We start from the raw sequence: 17343 nt of genomic DNA on the forward strand, positions 1-17343 counted from the left end.
TTAACAGACTCCTTCAGGAACCCGCTGATGACTTGCTTTCCAAGCTCCCCTTCCCTGCAGACCGGGAGTGGGGCTGGCTCCCCGTACAGTAGCTTTTCTTCTTTTCTATCATTTTTGGGTTTGTATTAAGACACAAGTGTTTCAAATTACAAGGAAAGTAACCTCAGTGGAGCCCAACTGAGGAAATCAATCCTATTAAGTGCTGGATTTAATGTTTAATTAATTTCAATTTAATTTTCAGCACTATTGTTAAAAAAGGAAAGTTGCTTATCTTAGGATATTAGAATTGGAAGGACCCTTGTGATTAAAACACACAATAAGAAAAATTAGGTTAGATTTTTGCATTGTTGACCAACATCCCCTCTCCAGAGGATGTTGTGTTTTAGGAACTAGCTGGAGATGTACACAAACTTACTAACTCATTTCATCGAAGTTTTGATATTAGCCTTAAGTTTTTTTCTGGAAACCTTTCCCTTTTTAGCCAGCATTTTGAAAGGTGAGTTGCTGAAATGGACTTCATGCATTTTTGTTGTTTTATTTTGTTAGAATGTACTTCCCATCTCTATTTTTGTGATTCTTCCCTCAAACACTGCCCTTAATGAGATTGTTGCTTACTGCCGTCGAGGCTCCTTGTGGCGCATTGAAGTCGAGGCTCCTTGTGGCGCATTGAAGTTCAAGAACCAACTTAGCAGTTAAAAAAATGAAACCTTGAGGCTAGATTGATTCATAAATGTAGCTGGACGTGTTGAAAGTGACATATTATGTCACTGCAGCATATTGACAGTGTCAATTGCATGTCCTTAAACAGCTAACCTAACTGAATGATTTACTTTGTGTTTAACTGCCTTTTTCGATTAAAGGGAGCAAATGCTGAGGAACTGGGATGCAATATCAGAAGCCATATATTTTCTCCTGTTAACACCAGCGTCGCTGACCCACAAGTGAGGGGCGTGTTGGAGTTTTGCTGTAGGCTGGGCTACTCTAGTTTAAGTGGTCTAAACAAGTGATTAATGATCAGGAGTGGGCCCTTACCCTGCTTCCAGAGCTTTCCTTCAGTGCGTTTCCATTTCTGTCACCTTGCTGCACGCTTGGGAGGCCTTATGTCAGAGTAGCTCACACTCTTTGCTGGCATTTGTTTCCATTTCAAGGGCCCTTGATGTTCCTTCAGAGTTGCTTTTTTTTTTTTTTTTTAAGTATTATTTAGCATTATGACCCAGACCTTAAACTGTGGACTTTGCAGTTGTAATACAGGTGTTCTGTTGCTCCCAACCAAGGAGCTGCCGGACTTTTCCCCCCAAGTTGCAGAGGTGATAACTTGAACGAGACGTTCTAGTTTCTTGGGACCTTGTTTTGTTGTCTTGCACGTTAATGTGGTGTTTGTATTTCACAAGGCTAAACCGTATATAGTATTTCTTAAATGTGCATTTGCAATAGATGGATATATTAACTGTTACTATCAAGTTGAGAATTTGAACTATTAACTTTACTATAATAAAGTTTTGTTATAACGGTGCTAATTACTAAGCAGCTGAATTTGTGGAAAAGTGCACAGCAGTAATTTGCACCTTATTGTTGCTTTGCTATTAAAAAAAATTGTGAACACTTGAGCTTCCAAAGAGCACGTTATCTATGGATCTTGAACAGCTGGACTTCTTGAGTATAGCATTTGGTGTCTGTATTTGTGCTTCTGAGATGCTCATTTTACACTGATAAGAGCTGTTGCGTGCTGAATGGGACATTTTAACAAGGAAGGGACAGCATTTTAAATCACTATGTGCTTTTGTTTATTATTTTTTTCTAGTTTTAGGAAAAAAAACAAGAATAAAGATCTCCTTTCTCGTTCCTCCCTATCTATGTGAAATCACGAACTGCAGTAGTCGGATCTGAGTGTTTTGGTGATGGCATTGCCATTGTTTCAATGGCAGATAAAAATGGTTCTCTTCTGTTGGCTTCACATCCTCAGTAAATGCTTCTACATCATTAAAATCTTATTGAAATGGGAGGGAAGGGGGCAGGGTACAACCTTTAAAAGAGTGAGACATAGACATAGGACAAGATAAAAACTGGTTAGAACCAACTAGGTCCAAGATGGCAGAAGATTGGACTTCCAGTAAATCCTTAAACCTCATTATATGCTCATCGTAATACATTAGCATGCTAAACCACACGCCCACCAGCACCATGGCAGTTTCAAGGCCCACCACAAAGATCAAAAAGTGGGTGGTGGCCCACCTCCTGGAAATCTCCGCCCCTTTCCCTGAATAATCCTCCCACTCATTAGCCTATGAGATTACCCAGCCCATAAAAACTAACCACCCCATATTTCGGGGCCTTTCTCCTTCTGAGATGGCCCACACTCTGTGGAGTGTGTTTCTCCCAAGGCCATTCTTGCCTTTTGAGACAGACTGCATTCTGTCTGTGGAATGTGTATCTCTCTAAATAAATCCATCTCTCTTTTTTTTTCTTTAACATCTTTATTGGAGTATAGTTGCTTTATAATGTAATAAATCCACTTCTTACCTATCACTCTGTCTCTCACTGAATTCTTTCTGCGATGAGACTTAAAGAACCTGAGCTTCATTAAGTCCTGAGACGAGATGTGTGATCTCGATTAAAAGACCGTGGTTTCAAGTCCCATCTGAGTTGTGCCGTTTAATTTTCACACCCCTAAACCAGCACAGGTTTGTTTTGTATTTTGCTTTGGTCTATAAGAACAACCTCAAGTCTTGGGAAAAACTTGTTTTTGCCCTGTGGATGTGTCAGAAACGTCTGCTTCAGGTAGTTTCCAAGTGTTACTTAGTAACCTATGATACAAAAACCCTGTTAAGGTGCTCCCACTATTTGAAAACTACACGTTCCATATTTTTATAGGCGTATATTCAGATTAATTCCACCTGCCTCCTATTTGGATTTCTGGCAGCTAGGAACTTTTTAAAGGAATTTGTGTTTTTAAAAAGAAATGCGAAAAATTAAATTTTCTTTCCTGATTCAAGAGTTCTTCTGTACTTTTAAGAGATCCTGTTCATGGGCAGAAAGGAGAGGTTTCAAAGGAACCTCATCTCCATATGGTTTTACTCGATAATCCTTTATCCAGCATCTTCGACCCTCATTCCTTTGCTTTCTTGCCTGTGGCTACATTTCTATCTCTGCATCAATTAGCACAGTGATTTATACAACAAGCAAGCAGTTTAGAGGTAATGGTACACAATTAACATCTCATTCCACCATAAAGGGTATGCTAAATACCCCAGTCATTGCTTTCTCTGCCTGGAATTGAAATAAGTGTTTGTCCTAATTCATATGCTATCTGATGTGAAGTGGGCCTGCTTTGTACTGCACTACACCATTAATCTAATTATAGATAGCTGCAAATGAAGTGCTGTCTGAGCCGGGAGATTGAAGAAAATAGCCTTTTGTCATTTAGCATGACTCTGTGAAGCAGGATCACACTTTACAGGGCAGTACTGCAAAATGGAGATCTCAATAATATTGCTGCCTGTTGCATCTTTTCTAATTACAACAGCATTGTAAACACAACTGGGTGCTGATATAAATAGAGCTGTAGATATGCTGTCATGTGGGTTGTCGGAGAAAGTCCTCCGAGTGCTGCTGGATTAAATGATGCATCCTTGATTGACAGCTACCTTGAGACCGTACCGATGGAGCTGTCACAGCGTTATGCTAACAGGCCGGCCCGGTGACTGTGGCGGTGCCAGGCGCTCTAACTGCTGTCTCTTCATTCCCCCTTCTTCGCCTGGGTGCACCTCCAGCAGGACAGCGCCAGCTTCAATTCTGTGTGCTTTCAGTATTGTTTCATGAACATTTTTGTTGGTTTGGTTTTGTAGGGCCTGATGCTGAATGAAGTAGAGGGGGAATGTATTTTGCCTGGCTTGGAACCCTCGCTTTGTTCTTCTGCCAGTGTTAATTATGTATCCCACGAAGACTGTAGGAAAGGAAAACAAGGTTGAATTACAGTTCTAATCCCACCTAAATGCTTTATATCTTGTGGGGTTGGTTTTTTTTTTTTCCTATTTTTCTGAAACACCGATGTTTTCAAAGATGCATGCTCATTTTTGCATCTAGTCATTTCTGTCACTTTAAAAACATTGACAGTTTACCTCTGGCTCAGAGTTAGGAAAGTAGACTTTTAGAGGAGCATTTGAGTGTTAGCTCACTGCCATGCGGTGGAAATGAAGACACAGCTTAAGGGTTGGAGACCCTTGGGGCAGAAGGTGTAAAACTTTGAATGAGAAGAGATCCTTGTATTTGAAGAAAGGTTTTTGCCACCTTACTTAGTGAAGGTCGATGTACAGTCTAAGGCCAGTGCTTCAGGATGTTAAGGTAATTGATGAAAAGTAACTGACAGTGAAGCTTCATCATTTATCCTTGAGTCCGTGTCGGCTGAGCGGACCCACAGGCGATGTGAAAAAGCATGAGCAGTGCATCAGCTGTGTGCTCCTCATCGTGGGGAGGATGACGTAGGGAAGAAAACTGGAGCTGAGCCTACTTTGCGAGGAAAGACAGGAGAGGCTCTGAAATCACGACTGAAAAAATGCATAAACAAACTGGACGCATTCCTCTGGGAGGGGCCCCCAGACCCCTGAGTCTCACAAGCACGTGAGCACGTGGGATGTGTTACACCGCTGGTAGATCTGGAGGCCTTGGGGAGAAGTAGGGATTTAAGCCCCATGAGGAGATGCATGTGCTAAACTAACAAGGACACCAGCAGGACGGTGTGTCGTGTGACCATCTGAGGGCAGCGTGTCCACCATGAGGGCTCTTTGCTGCCCCGGGGCGCCGAGTGGGGTGTGTGCAGGGCACGGCTGGGCATGCCCACTGGCAGGATGTTTTCGTTAACCAAGTCTGGTTAAAAAGCCATCTCTCCCCCCAAAACCAGGACTGGCCCTCTCCTCCGCCAGCAGCCGCCCAGCTCTGCCCCCCACCTTTTCCCTGTGGTCAGGTTCCCTGTTAAGAGCTGTATGTTCATTTTTGTAACAGTTCCATTGTGTTCCTTTTAATTGTCCATCTCTTATAGTTTTCTTCCTGATCCTTTTTACGTCTGGTATGATTTTTCTCTCTTTCTTTTGAACTTTTTGGGAGAAATTTTCTTGTTAGACATGGTTTTACATTGCAGACACCACAAAATTAATTTGCTTAGAAGCCGGGCCTGGGGTTATTTGACCATAGCTAGGTTATTAGGTAAGGCCTCTCTCCCGCCTGTTGGTGCCCTGTGGGTCGGGGAGCTGGAGCCCGGGAGCACCTGCTTACATTGCGAGGTGTGTTTTCAAGAATTTAATCATTTGACTGTGGTTTGGAGAGCACCTCCCTACACCCCCGGGGCGAGGTTCCATCCTCATGAGCCCGGGAGCAGCTCAGCTTCCGGCCCCACCAGCAAGCAGGCTCGAACCCTGATTGCTGACATCTCTCCAGACCTTGCAGAGGGAGTACCTCTGGCTTCTGCCAGGATTGTGCTTCTCTGTCCCGTCAACGAGCCTTTAACATCTTGGCCTCCCACCCCCAAAACATCGAGTTGGTGGTCTCTCTGCTTGAAAACAATAACAACAACAACTGAAAATCAAAACTCTCCAGGAAAGTTCTAAGGAGCCCATGAGGAATATTCAAATACTTAACATAAAATCAAAGCCTGCACAGGTCACGGGGCATTTTCCTGAAATCTCTCACCCCGTTGGCTACTCTGCCCGTGCCCCCTAAGAATTCAGAGGAACCAATAAATAGCAGTTTTGATCATAAGCTCTGAAAGCCCTAGTGTACATTCTTAAATGACTTCTTTTCTGAGGCATCGAAAGCTTTTACGGTTCTCACCAGGCAGTTCATTCTGATGGGCCCATATGCTGCTCTCCGCTCAGCTCCCATCCTGGCCTGCGCCCCGTGCCCCGCTGCATCGCCAGCCAAGGGGTTGTTTCCAGAAGCCGTGTTTGTGTGGGCACGCTGAAGGTCAGGGCAACATCAAAGGTAGTCTTAAAAAGAGAACCTTCTCTCTGCCGCCGCTTTTTATATTCAGAAAGGTCATGTCTCAGCCAACTATGTGCAACAGGGCCTCTCCTGAGGCACTTACGCCGTTGTTATTTTTTACTTGTGATTACAATAAGTCGCTTATCCCCCAAACAGATTTAAGAACAATAAACAAATACAAAAGGAAAAGGAACATCTCATCAATAACAAAGGCTGCATCTGAAGGCATTGAGTTTTGTGACTCTTTTACATCTCTTTCCAAGCAAAGCAGGAGTCCTACAGAGAAAGGAATCCAAAGATATGAAAATTATAAAAATAGTAAAAGGATCCAGTTTGAGTCAGGATCTTGTCATTTCTGGGGAGACATGGAGCTTGGGACAGTCTTAGCATTTTATTTCTATTAAGGCTCGTTTGTGATATAGCTAAAATTAGTTTTTAAGGGTATATATCCACGGTGGTGAAATGTGATAAGTCATATTGTCCTCAGTGTAGAAAGATACTTTCCCTGAGTTCACATTTTGAAGTCAAATTGTGCGAAAAACAAGAAGAAAAAAGATCTGTACGCTCCGGGGAAAACCAGCCAACTGGGCCCAATGCTGAGCAGTCACGAGGAGGAGCTGCACAGGGTGGTGCCAGCCAGGAAAGTAACTTTTTTTTGTTGACCTCGATGCTTCTAGTGATGTTGGATTTTCTTCTCCAAGGCAGACAGAGCACAGATACTGAAGCTGTGCAATTTGGTACGATTATATTCTCCCCTCTCCCTGTAGCCCCCCTCCCATAGATTTAATGAAGGACTCTGAGGTACAATTCGTCGTTGATAAATAGCCCCTCTGCCTAGAATGTTTATTAGACTGACAGCAGAATGCACTCTCCTTGCTTTTTTCCCTCACCACTTATGACTCAGATGAATCTTAATAGGAGCAAAAAGCTTTTATTTGCACTGTAATTTCACTTAAGGATCATATCCTTCCGAAACTGGCAGACACTTACTTGTACGTCTTGATTGCAAAACACACTCAGGAGTAAAGAAACATGCAAAAGATGTTATTATTCAACCTGTCACAGTGTCGCAAACCTGCTTGGAACTGAGGCCATCGAAGCTCTTCTGTGGACCCTCCCGCCACACCTTTTGAAACCAGGCCCCGTAGAGAGCACACTTAAGAGATTTCATCGCCCCTGGACAGAGTTAAGGGTGATTCCATTTTGCTTGTGCCTCTCTGCCATCACGATGCCCACAGGAGGCTTTGAGTTACAGCAGCTTTTTCCGAACAAAATGGAGCTGCCTGGATACTGCATCTGTCTTCCCCCAGGGAAATGCACTTTGGTAGAAATTTGAAAATCTTCAGGTGGTGGTTCCAACTTCACCAAGTAACACTTCCTCCAGCCATGTTATTTTATTTCTGTTTGAACAGAGCAAACTGTGGCTCATGTGTTTATTCACAGAGATCTAGGATTTTTCCCGCCAGGCAGAAATTCCCTTTATTAGAAATGTTCTGTTTGACTGAACTGCCTTTAACGTACCCCTCATTATTTGAGAGCCACCTACAAAATGTGCCATTAAAGTACTGGGCTGTGCAGATCTTTTTTTTTTTTTCTTTAATTTATTTGTATTTTTTAAATTAATTTATTTTTGCCTGCGTTGGGTCTTTGCTGTGTGCGGGCTTTCTCTAGTCGCGGCGAGCGGGGGCTTCCCATTGCGGTGGCTTCTCTTTGTTGCGGAGCAGGGGCTCTAGTCGTGCGGGCTTCAGTAGTTGTGGTGCGTGGGCTCAGTAGTTGTGGCTCGCGGGCTCTAGAGCGCAGGCTCAGTAGTTGTGGCGCATGGGCCTAGTTGCTCCGCGGCATGTGGGATCTTCCCAGACCAGGGCTCGAACCCGTGTCCCCTGCGTTGGTAGGCGGATTCTTAACCACTGTGCCACCAGGGAAGCCCTGCAGATCGTGTTTCTGTCAGTGGTTTTAAAATCTAGAATTATTGCCTCTTAGTGCAGAGGATATTCACATTATATTTCATCTCTATCAACTATAACCATCTTGTTACATTGGAAAGAGCACGTAGTGTTGTGCCTAAAAAGAAAAGCTAACTTTTTCGATCGTGAACATAACATTTTATGCCCCTGGAAAATGTGTTTTTAAATATTATTTTGCCCAAAATGAACACCAAAAACCCTTTGTCCTAACTTACTGATACATAAGTCCAGCCACTGTCTTGGGGGGAGCAGGCAGTTTGACACGGCTGTCTGCCGCCACCTACCGGTGTCTTATGGCAGCACCCCTTTCTCCCGCGGGCTGGCCCAGCTGTGGAATTTGTGTCGATTGGGATAAGTTTGTAAGTGGTGAAGGGAATACAAAGAAATTCTCACTGTTTTCTTTATAAAGTTTTGAGGTGTTTTTTTTTAAAAGATACAGGGTGATTACTATTTATCATTAATTAATTACCAGAGTAGTTCTACTTCCAAGAAATTTCTTAAACAACCGGCTCACAACATATGGCAGGAACAAACTAATATATTTTGCTTTTGTGTACAATTATGAAAAACCACTTGACTTGAGAGATGGTGTAATTTAAAAGCTAAAAACTGATTTTGAATGAATGCTACATTTGAGGAAAAGTTCATCATTTAATCTCACTTTCTTTTCCCTTTAAGTACAAGGTGCATATCCTAACCAAACTTGCCGCAGAATTGAACAAATTTATGCTGGAAAAAGCGGCTGAGGACACAAGCAGTATTCTGCGCTCCCCAATGCCTGGCATGGTGGTGGCCGTCTCTGTCAAGCCTGGGGACCTGGTAAGGACCGTACTTCTGTGTGTGTCTGTGTGTGTGTCTCGGGGCTGTTGCAGGCTGAAGCAGGATCTTGTTCTTGAGTCATACGACCCCACAAAACAGCAGAGGAGCTTTTGTGCATTCTTTGTCCAACAGTTTCACATCTGAATTAGGTTAGTAACAATATCTCTGAGTGCCTCTCCTCCCAAATGACCGGGGACTGGAACAGAAATAAGGCCAGATTCATTGTTTTTTTGGCAAATTTAGTGTTTCAGGAAGCGTTTCATTTAAAATTTCTGTTTACTCTTTAGCTCTCTGTGGTTTAAGCATCCTTAGAGAAGTCATGCCAAGAAATGATCCCCCGATGGGGGAATTTTTTGCACATATTCTGGAATAAATAGGAAGGGTACTAAGGAAAGTTAATTCCGTAATCTGTATAGTACCAGAGCACTTCCGAAATAAAATTTAGGATCACAGTTTGAATTTTTTCATCTTGACCTTGTGACATCAACGCACAAATCAAAGCTATGTTAATATTTCCTCACATGTTCAGTCTCAAGGTAGCATGCTATGGACAAAAGGATACATTCACTGTAGCAGCACATAGATAGAAATCTATTGATCAGCAGCAAAAGTAAATAGAAGACAAAGATGCAACCAGAAGGTTTCTAGGGAGCGCTTAAGTCCCCACATTTTTGTTTATGTGCCGGAAGATAACATCCAAACATGACGGTCTTTAATGGATGATACGGTCTTTAATGGTCTTTAATGGATTCCATTTTGTATTTCAATTATGTCACAGGAGTTTATATATTTTCCTATAAAGATTACATTAAAACTGCCTCTGTATTTCTTTATTAACGTAAGTAAAATAACGTTGAGGAAAACTCATGTAGTTGGTTGGCATTAGCTTCTAGAAAAGTACTTACAGTAGATGAACATTAAAAAAAAATGATCAGTTTCAGCTGTTTAAATGATTAGCCCTGAAACTGATATGTAAAGTTGGAAAACTGACTCAACAGTTGCTTTACCTGATGATATAGAAATGGAACAACTACCAGCTTTTCTAGAAGAGCATAAAAGAGGTTCAGGAGCTGTGAATTGTTAGGCTTACTTTGAAAGCATTGACATTGCTGGAAGAAAACACTCATTAACACGCTAGTGTTAAGGATTTGGGAGAGGCGATGCTTAATGAAGATTCTGTGTTGAGTGTCGGGGAGGGGTTTGTCTTGTATCTGTTGGTTCTGAAGGATTAGGGCCCTGAGAAGACAGCCCCTTGGCCTTGACGTTAAGAGTGTCTACACTCACTACATTACCAGAGCAGTCAGGACAGTCTCCTGGTGACTAGAAGTGTAGGTTGGTAAACAGCGGAGGGGTTCTTGTTGCTGTTTCCATTTTCCTCCTTAAGCTTATTCTGGAAGCCACAGAGGCTGTGTGCAGCCATCCTGAGCTTGTCAGGCCTAACTGTGTGGCTTTAATTATAAAATCACATTTGTGCTTGGAAAAAGAAAAATACACATTTCACTGAAATCCTCACTTTTCTAACACCTGAGTCAGACAGAACCTGAGAGGAGGGAGGAGGAGGGGGTGGCAGCCCCTGCTGGGAGCCTGCTGGGGGGGCAGTTCAGGCTGTCAGCTCCCCTCCCCAGAGAGCAGGGGGCCTGCAGCCTCCTTGTTGCCAGCAGCTGCTCCAGATACCAGAAGGGCTTAGCTTTCGTACTTTCCATTTCCTGCTTAAGAAGTTAACGTGGGAAAGGCAGGGCTTTTGGTGGAATGGAGCAGTGTGGTGTTAGTCTCGGTTCGTGGGGGGAGCTCAGATACTGGAAACCACCACTGATAATTAAACGTGGGTATTCAAGACTGGTTTGGTTTGAGAAGGAACTGGGGCCTCTATTTTATGTATTTCTCTAAAGTCAGAGCACACCGTGGGGGGTTGGGGGGTGGGTTGCTGAACCGCCTCCTGGTCTCCGGGTCCCCTTACTTGTAAATAAATGCTCTGCACACGCATGTGCCTGGGCTGGTCACGGAAGGCCTGCTTTCATTCCTCTCTCTAGCTTCCAGTGCCACTTTTGGTCCTGGCAGAACTTCCTTCCATATTCTGTACCATTGTGTTTTGATAAGACAGTATTTTCCCTTGAGTTATTATTTGTGAAAAGTGTCCCAAACTGCTAATAGCTAAACCAAAAGCAGGGGGTGGGATGTTTGATCGTCGGCTCTTATAACAACTTCTAGAGTTAAATCTGCCTTGTGTAATTAAAACAGTCGAAAATTTCCTTGGACCTAAGGCACGGCACATACTTGAGGCCTTTATAAGAAAATAACACTTGTAGCTTTTAAGTTTTGCGGTTGAAGATTATTTTAACACTGTAGGGCGTGTTGTCTTGTCCTTAGCAATAACACTAGCTGAGCCAGGTTCCACTCTTATCAGTAGGAAGATAACGGAATCAGTCATCTCTGTGTATTTTCAAGGAAAACAAGGACCAAAAACACAGCTAAGGGCTTACAAGTATTCTATTTTTCTTTGTAATGTTATTTTTTATAGCTTAAATCCCAGTTGTCTGTAATTTTTATATTTAGCATAAGTAAAGCTTGACAAATCTTACAATGGTGAGCCTGGCAATAACCTGCTCCACAAAAGTGTCATAGACAATAAAGGACAGATCTGCTCTGCGAAGTAAACGGCGTTAACAGAGCTTAAGCAGCTCAGGACGAAATCATCCGAGGTGGCCATTTGGAAGCGGTCAGTGTGCTCAGAGAGCTTTGTGGGGAGAGGTCCCCCTCCCTCTCAGCTCAGAAGCTGGGTTTTACTCTAAGTGCTTGTTTCAAGTTCACCCAGCAAACGTCGCTAGTACTTTTTCAGTGTCCGTTGCCTGCTATTCAACATTAAATATGGTAGGAAAATCATTTCTGAAATGATTGTATAATAACCTTTTTGAGTATGTCAGGAGGGGATGCCAGTTCATAAGCAGTAAAATGCATACAAGCACGCAAACCAGAAAGAAATGACGTTGGAGTGGATTGAGAACATCTAGAATCACACATGTAATTGAGGAAACAGTTGCCAAGAATGGCTTTTGTATGCCTTTCCTACGTGCCTTTTTTGTCTGCCTTCTGAAAATATGTTTACAATAACTGATTTTCATTTCAGTTTGAAAAATACCTATTTTTCTGTACATTTAATAATATAAACCAGGGGCGCTTCTATAATCAAAGTTAGCATTTAAAAAATAACTTGTATTAAGTTTTTAAACTTCTATCTTTATGATTCCTTGAACAAAAATATTAAAAATAGATATTCTTTCAGAATAATGCTGAATACATTTTTCCCCAGCATTAGACTTAACAGCTGCCGAGTTTGTGGCACAATTTTCATTTTGACTTTGATATCAGAAACAAAACAAAAAATAAAAATGAGGCAACCCGTGGGGATATTTTAATATTGCTTTTAATTAAGATGGTTTCTAGTTACGTTTAGATTCTGCAGTCATCTCAGCTTTGCATCAGAAATATTCATCTTATTTAATAACATCACAGATTAAGTGAGACATGAACCAGAAGCAGGCTGAATACCCGCTTACATTTCCTTCTTTCTTAATTATTATATTGTGAGTTATTAGTTTGTAGGACCAGGTAAAATAACAGATGGATATTAAGTACCTGTTGCTGCTTTTCCTTACCTCTTAGTCTGTTTGATTTTAGTAAGACAGAATTTGGAGTCTTTGTGCGGGGCTAAGATGAGGAAGATCCGCTTGATGACGGAATTGACCTTTAGCAGCAGAAGGGTAATTAATTAGCTGTTTGAGATTGCTGTTCTCATGAACAATGTCTTAGGAAAAAGTGGTATATACTATAAAAGTGCACCAAGGAGAACAGAAACTGTGTAATGATTTCTGGGAGAACCACCCAGATTGCGCCCTGATTGATATTCCTCCGTGCATGTGCTCCTTTGGGGAGAGGCCTCCAGGCAGGAGGACACCACCGCTTTGGAGACACAGGTGCCCTGTTTCAGAGAACGATATTCACACCTGCCCTTTGTCCCTAAACCATCTGTAACTGAGCTTACAGCTGATGTAGGGGAAATTGAGAATAAACTTGGCATGAGACCTTCCTTTTCATTTCTGGAAGAAGCAGGATTTGAAGCCTCCCTTGGCCTTACGTCTTCCCCATGGGAAGGGCCGGGTGGGGGCTTCCTGACGTGCTTGTCTGGCAGTGACCCGTGGGCTTCACGCGGCCCAGTATCGGTAGCTGCATCTTTCCCTGGCAGGGTCCTGGCTCGGCTGTTTGATAGATTTTCCAGTTTCTGGATGCCTTGATTTACACTCGTGAAGTAATTGCAGTGATTAAATTTCCATATTTTATAGCAGTGGTTATTCAAATGGTTTACTTGACAAGTTGCCAGTTTTTCACCTATATACCTCAGATTGTATTCGAAAGCAGGTATATAGCTTCATGCATTCATTATGTAACATTTTTAAACTTTAAGTTATGAAAATTACAAACATACAGAAAGTTGTAGAGAATAATACAAGTACTCATATGCTCTCTGCTCACGTTTACCATATTTGCTTCAGATTTTATTTCACAATAAAACATTGCTTATACAGTGAACTTGCCCCGTGGCCTCTCCCCAGGAGAAATCCTGTCCTGCTCTCTTCAGAGGTAATGGCTATCCTGAATTTGGCCTTTTTATCTTTTCCAGATGACATTTATTTTTGAATGTTATGATTAATTTTTGTTGGTGGTAACAGTTTGGGAATTTTTACAGTTTAACTTAATGATAATTATCAATATAAGATAAAATATTTTTGTAGATCAATCAGTAAATATTGTAGACAAGTCTTCTACAAGTTTGGCATTTGATTTTGTTTTTCAAGGGAGGATCTACTTGGAATTAGAGGGTATGTTATCTTTGTTTTAAACACTGTTGAAGATGATAGTCCCCAACCTTAACAAGATTCAAAATATCTCCTCTCACCTTTTTGCTAAAAAAAAAAAAAAAAAATTAACAAATTTAAAAAAAATCATTATTTCACTGAGTCCTTTAAAGCAGCCTACTTCACAGAGGTGGAGGATCCAGACTGATTTGTTAAAAGTACTATAAATGACATCAACTTGAACTGGTTCTCTTTGTACCTTAGAGGTTCTGGCTCCAGTTTTGAGCTAACTTAGAGGGTGGTAGGGAGTAGTAATTTTCTTCATTTTAAGGAATTTTCGGGAAAACTGGGCTCGTTGTATACTGGCTGCCTCTCTGTGTTCTGTCCCCAGCGTCTGGGCTCCTGCTCTGACGCCCAGGCACATCCAGGGAGGAAGCCCCAGCAGCACCCTCCCAAGTGAGTCGCTGGTGATCAGACCCGTTCAGGGAGGCCTTACACTGCAGATAAGGGGCTTGGCAGCGTTTCTGTCACCTGCCCTCTCTTTTCTTTGTAATTCAATGATGGTTCCTTCCAACACTGCTTACATACTGCCCTGTTCCCCGGGGTCTCTTCTCCCACCCTCTTTACGCGAAGATCTTGGGATGGGAAAGTATGTTTCTTCTTCAGGAAATATCAGGGGATATTAACCAGCCTATCTTACCGGCTCAGAAAGAGGAAGTTATTATACTCAGATCCTCACAGTGCCTGTTTTTTGTTTTTTTTTTTTGCTGTACGCGGGCCTCTCACTGTTGTGGCCTCTCCCGTTGCAGAGCACAGGCTCCGGACGTGCAGGCTCAGCGGCCATGGCTCACGGGCCCAGCCGCTCCGCGGCATGTGGGATCTTCCCGGACCGGGGCACGAACCCGTGTCCCCTGCATCGGCAGGCGGACTCTCAACCACTGTGCCACCAAGGAAGCCCCTCGCAGTGCCTTTTAGCCAAATCTGAGATGCCTTTTCCTTGTGGCTGTTAACTGCGTCTTTCTTCAGATCTAAGGGCCTTAAAATGCATTGCATTCAGGCACCTGTATTCTAAGTAGCACAGCCTTAAAAAACGTAATTGAAGGATTTTCACTTTTGTGGAGTCGGCAGCAGGGCTGATATTGATCCCTGCTTTCGGGTGGCGGGTGCAGCAGAAGGGGAGACTGCGGCGGGCCGCTGCGCCCTCCAAGCCTTCTGTCTAATCTGGCAGAAAACACAGAATATAGGACAACAAAAGGAGGCTCCTTTTTCCATAAAAATTCTTCCTCCCACCCACCCCTCTTCCCCAAAAAAGGGGACTTAATTTTTCAGCTGCACACAGTGATTTGGTGCTCACTCTTGCATTGAAACAGTTGCTGTCTGAACAGGCAGGAAACAGTTCTCTTTTAATTGCTGAAATCATTCGGAAGTGCTTCATGCCCGGCTTCTATACAGCAGATGCTGTGCATTAATTGGCCTGTGTAGAAGTGACCCAGGGTTCCTTGCAGTGGGCCCAATTTTAGGCAGAGGGTTTAAATAGCTTATTTATTATTTTGTATAATCTGGCGTACATTATGTGCTCCTGCACGTGTCGTATTTCATGGTCTGCAGTTTCTAATGTCATGTGGGTTTCAAAACCTGTGTTTCTCTGGTAATGTACTAGCAGCAGGTAAGCTCAAAATACCATCCATCAGGAGCTAATTTTTTATCCAGATACTCCAATGACTGATGAACCTGTCTTTTGTATGAATGTTTAGCACAGTAGAAAGCCATATGCCACTGGCACAGTTTCCTATGCATCCTTTACAGTTGCTAGAGAGTAGGCTTACGGGGGAAAAACCCTCCACACCGTTTATGGCCTCTTTCCTATATCTAAAGGATAATACCTTTAAAACAGCCCTGGTTGTGGACGACAAAAGAGGGTTAGGGACTGTCTTGGAGGAAATCTGACTCCCGTAATCATTTTCTTTATCAGAAATATGACTGCACACTCTTAATAGGGAACCTTGTTTTGTTCCTCCCCGTCTGTTCAAAACAGACCTTAGCCCATTAGAAGGGCCTCCCTTGTGTGGGAAGACCACAGCTGTTACTGTAAATCTCATCCCGTCACTGTATCACCCCCATTTTGTGGCTCTGAAGGATGAAATTGAGAAATGGAATACTGTGCAGTCATCCTTTACATCTCCAATTTTAGGCCTTTGCCATCATTTTCATGCTTTTATTCCAAATCAAATAACATTAGTGAGCTACACTACCTTCTGATGAATATCTGGTCCTGAGCACAGCTTTCAAGTCTGTACTTTGGGGACTTCCTTTTATGTTTGGTGGAGATCTTTCTCCCCCCTTCTCTTCTCTTTCTCTTCGTGCACCTTCTTGGGGCTTTCTTCATGCATTTGCAGTTTGAACTATACAAGTTGCCAAATGTGTCCCAGCCTTAGCATGTTGTCCCAGAGGGACATGTGCTGGAGAAGGTTCTGTGTCTTTTAATCTCTGGGGAAGGAGTAAAGCAAACTTGGTAGAGGATATTGGGGGCTTTAATCAGAAATAAGAAGCGGTTTAAATCATTAGCACAACAAAGCAGACTATAAGCTTGAAGATAAAAGTCTCTGGGGAAAGAGTCCTCTGAAAATAAATGGAACTTGATAGATTTCCATATCATTTATAACTTCCCTTAATTACACTTGGAAGACTTGCCAGTAAAACTGGAAAATTGGCAGCCTGTATCCATCAGAGCCATTTTGCCGACCGTGGCAAGCAGCTGGCTTTACTGGATTTTATTTCCCATCACTCACAATTAATCATCAGCTGGAGATGTCTGAAACTCTGCAGCACAGAGCTGTGCTGGGTGACATTCAGGCCTCCCAAGCATGCTAAAATCTGCTGAGTAAATGGGCTGAGGTTTCTCCCCAGCTTACTCATTTTGGGGCAAGGCAGGCTCCCGCTTAATGAGTGCGCTCTGATAATCAGATGCGAATGTGAACCTTGACCCCATGTCAAAGGAGAGGACGCAATAAGCCGGATGAAAGATACAGGATTCAGACCTCCAAACTTTACACCAATTAGACAGGGAGCGGAGAAGTACATCAGGCTGAGTAGGTTTATCAAAGAGACTTGCGAGGCTTGTGACCATTCTGTAAGCCCGATGTTGGAGACATCCTGTCACAATCATTAAGTCGTTAGGCAGTGATTCACCAGAGTGTTGGGGAAGTGTGCGCCCACAAACCCTGCAGTGGCTGCATCCCGCGTGCGTGCTGTCCGAGGGAGACTTGGCCGTGGAGGCGCCCTCTCTGCTCACCCAGTTAATGTCCCCACTTTCTGAGCACACGGGGGAATCCAGGCGGTGTTTCCAGTGCCTTCCGGAGCTCGGGGAGGGCAGGGGAGGGTGCAGGCACCTCTGGACAAGGAGGCTTCCAGATTGTTGAGGTGAGAGGCCTGTGTCATTTTGTCTGGGTTATTGTTGGAACTGCGGCCCAGCAGGTTGGTGGAGCAGCCCCCAGTTACAGCCCCGTCTGTGTTCTTTGACGTACAGTTTGTACTGTATTTGCTTCCCTGACTTGGGTTTTTGAGGGATGAAATAGCTTGAATTTAGGTCAAGTTCACGTGTGTATATGTGTTTGCGTGCGTGCACGTATAACATGTTTCTGCTGACGGAAATGTGTCTCACTATTTGGTGGAACATCAAGGATCAACTTCCAAGAGTTCTTTCTCTTTTAGGAACGAATGAGCAAAAACAAACCACA

General features: G+C 43.1%; 1 protein-coding gene across 7 annotated transcripts in view; it reads left to right on the top strand.

The window, feature by feature from the left end:
• The window catches only part of PCCA (propionyl-CoA carboxylase subunit alpha), a 389313-nt gene that overhangs the window by 364838 nt on the left and 7132 nt on the right, over window positions 1–17343 (top strand). For all 7 annotated transcript variants that reach the window (XR_013824953.1, XM_079903492.1, XM_079903491.1 and 4 more), the window contains one exon: window positions 8616–8756. Coding sequence is in view for 6 of the 7 variants with exons in the window: in XM_079903492.1 (XP_079759618.1) it covers window positions 8616–8756 (141 nt within the window). In the remaining variant the exon portion in view is untranslated. The remainder of the gene's footprint in view (window positions 1–8615; window positions 8757–17343) is intronic.

Source organism: Stenella coeruleoalba (genome assembly GCF_951394435.1).
Source record: "Stenella coeruleoalba genome assembly, chromosome: 18".
Lineage (NCBI taxonomy): Eukaryota > Metazoa > Chordata > Mammalia > Artiodactyla > Delphinidae > Stenella > Stenella coeruleoalba.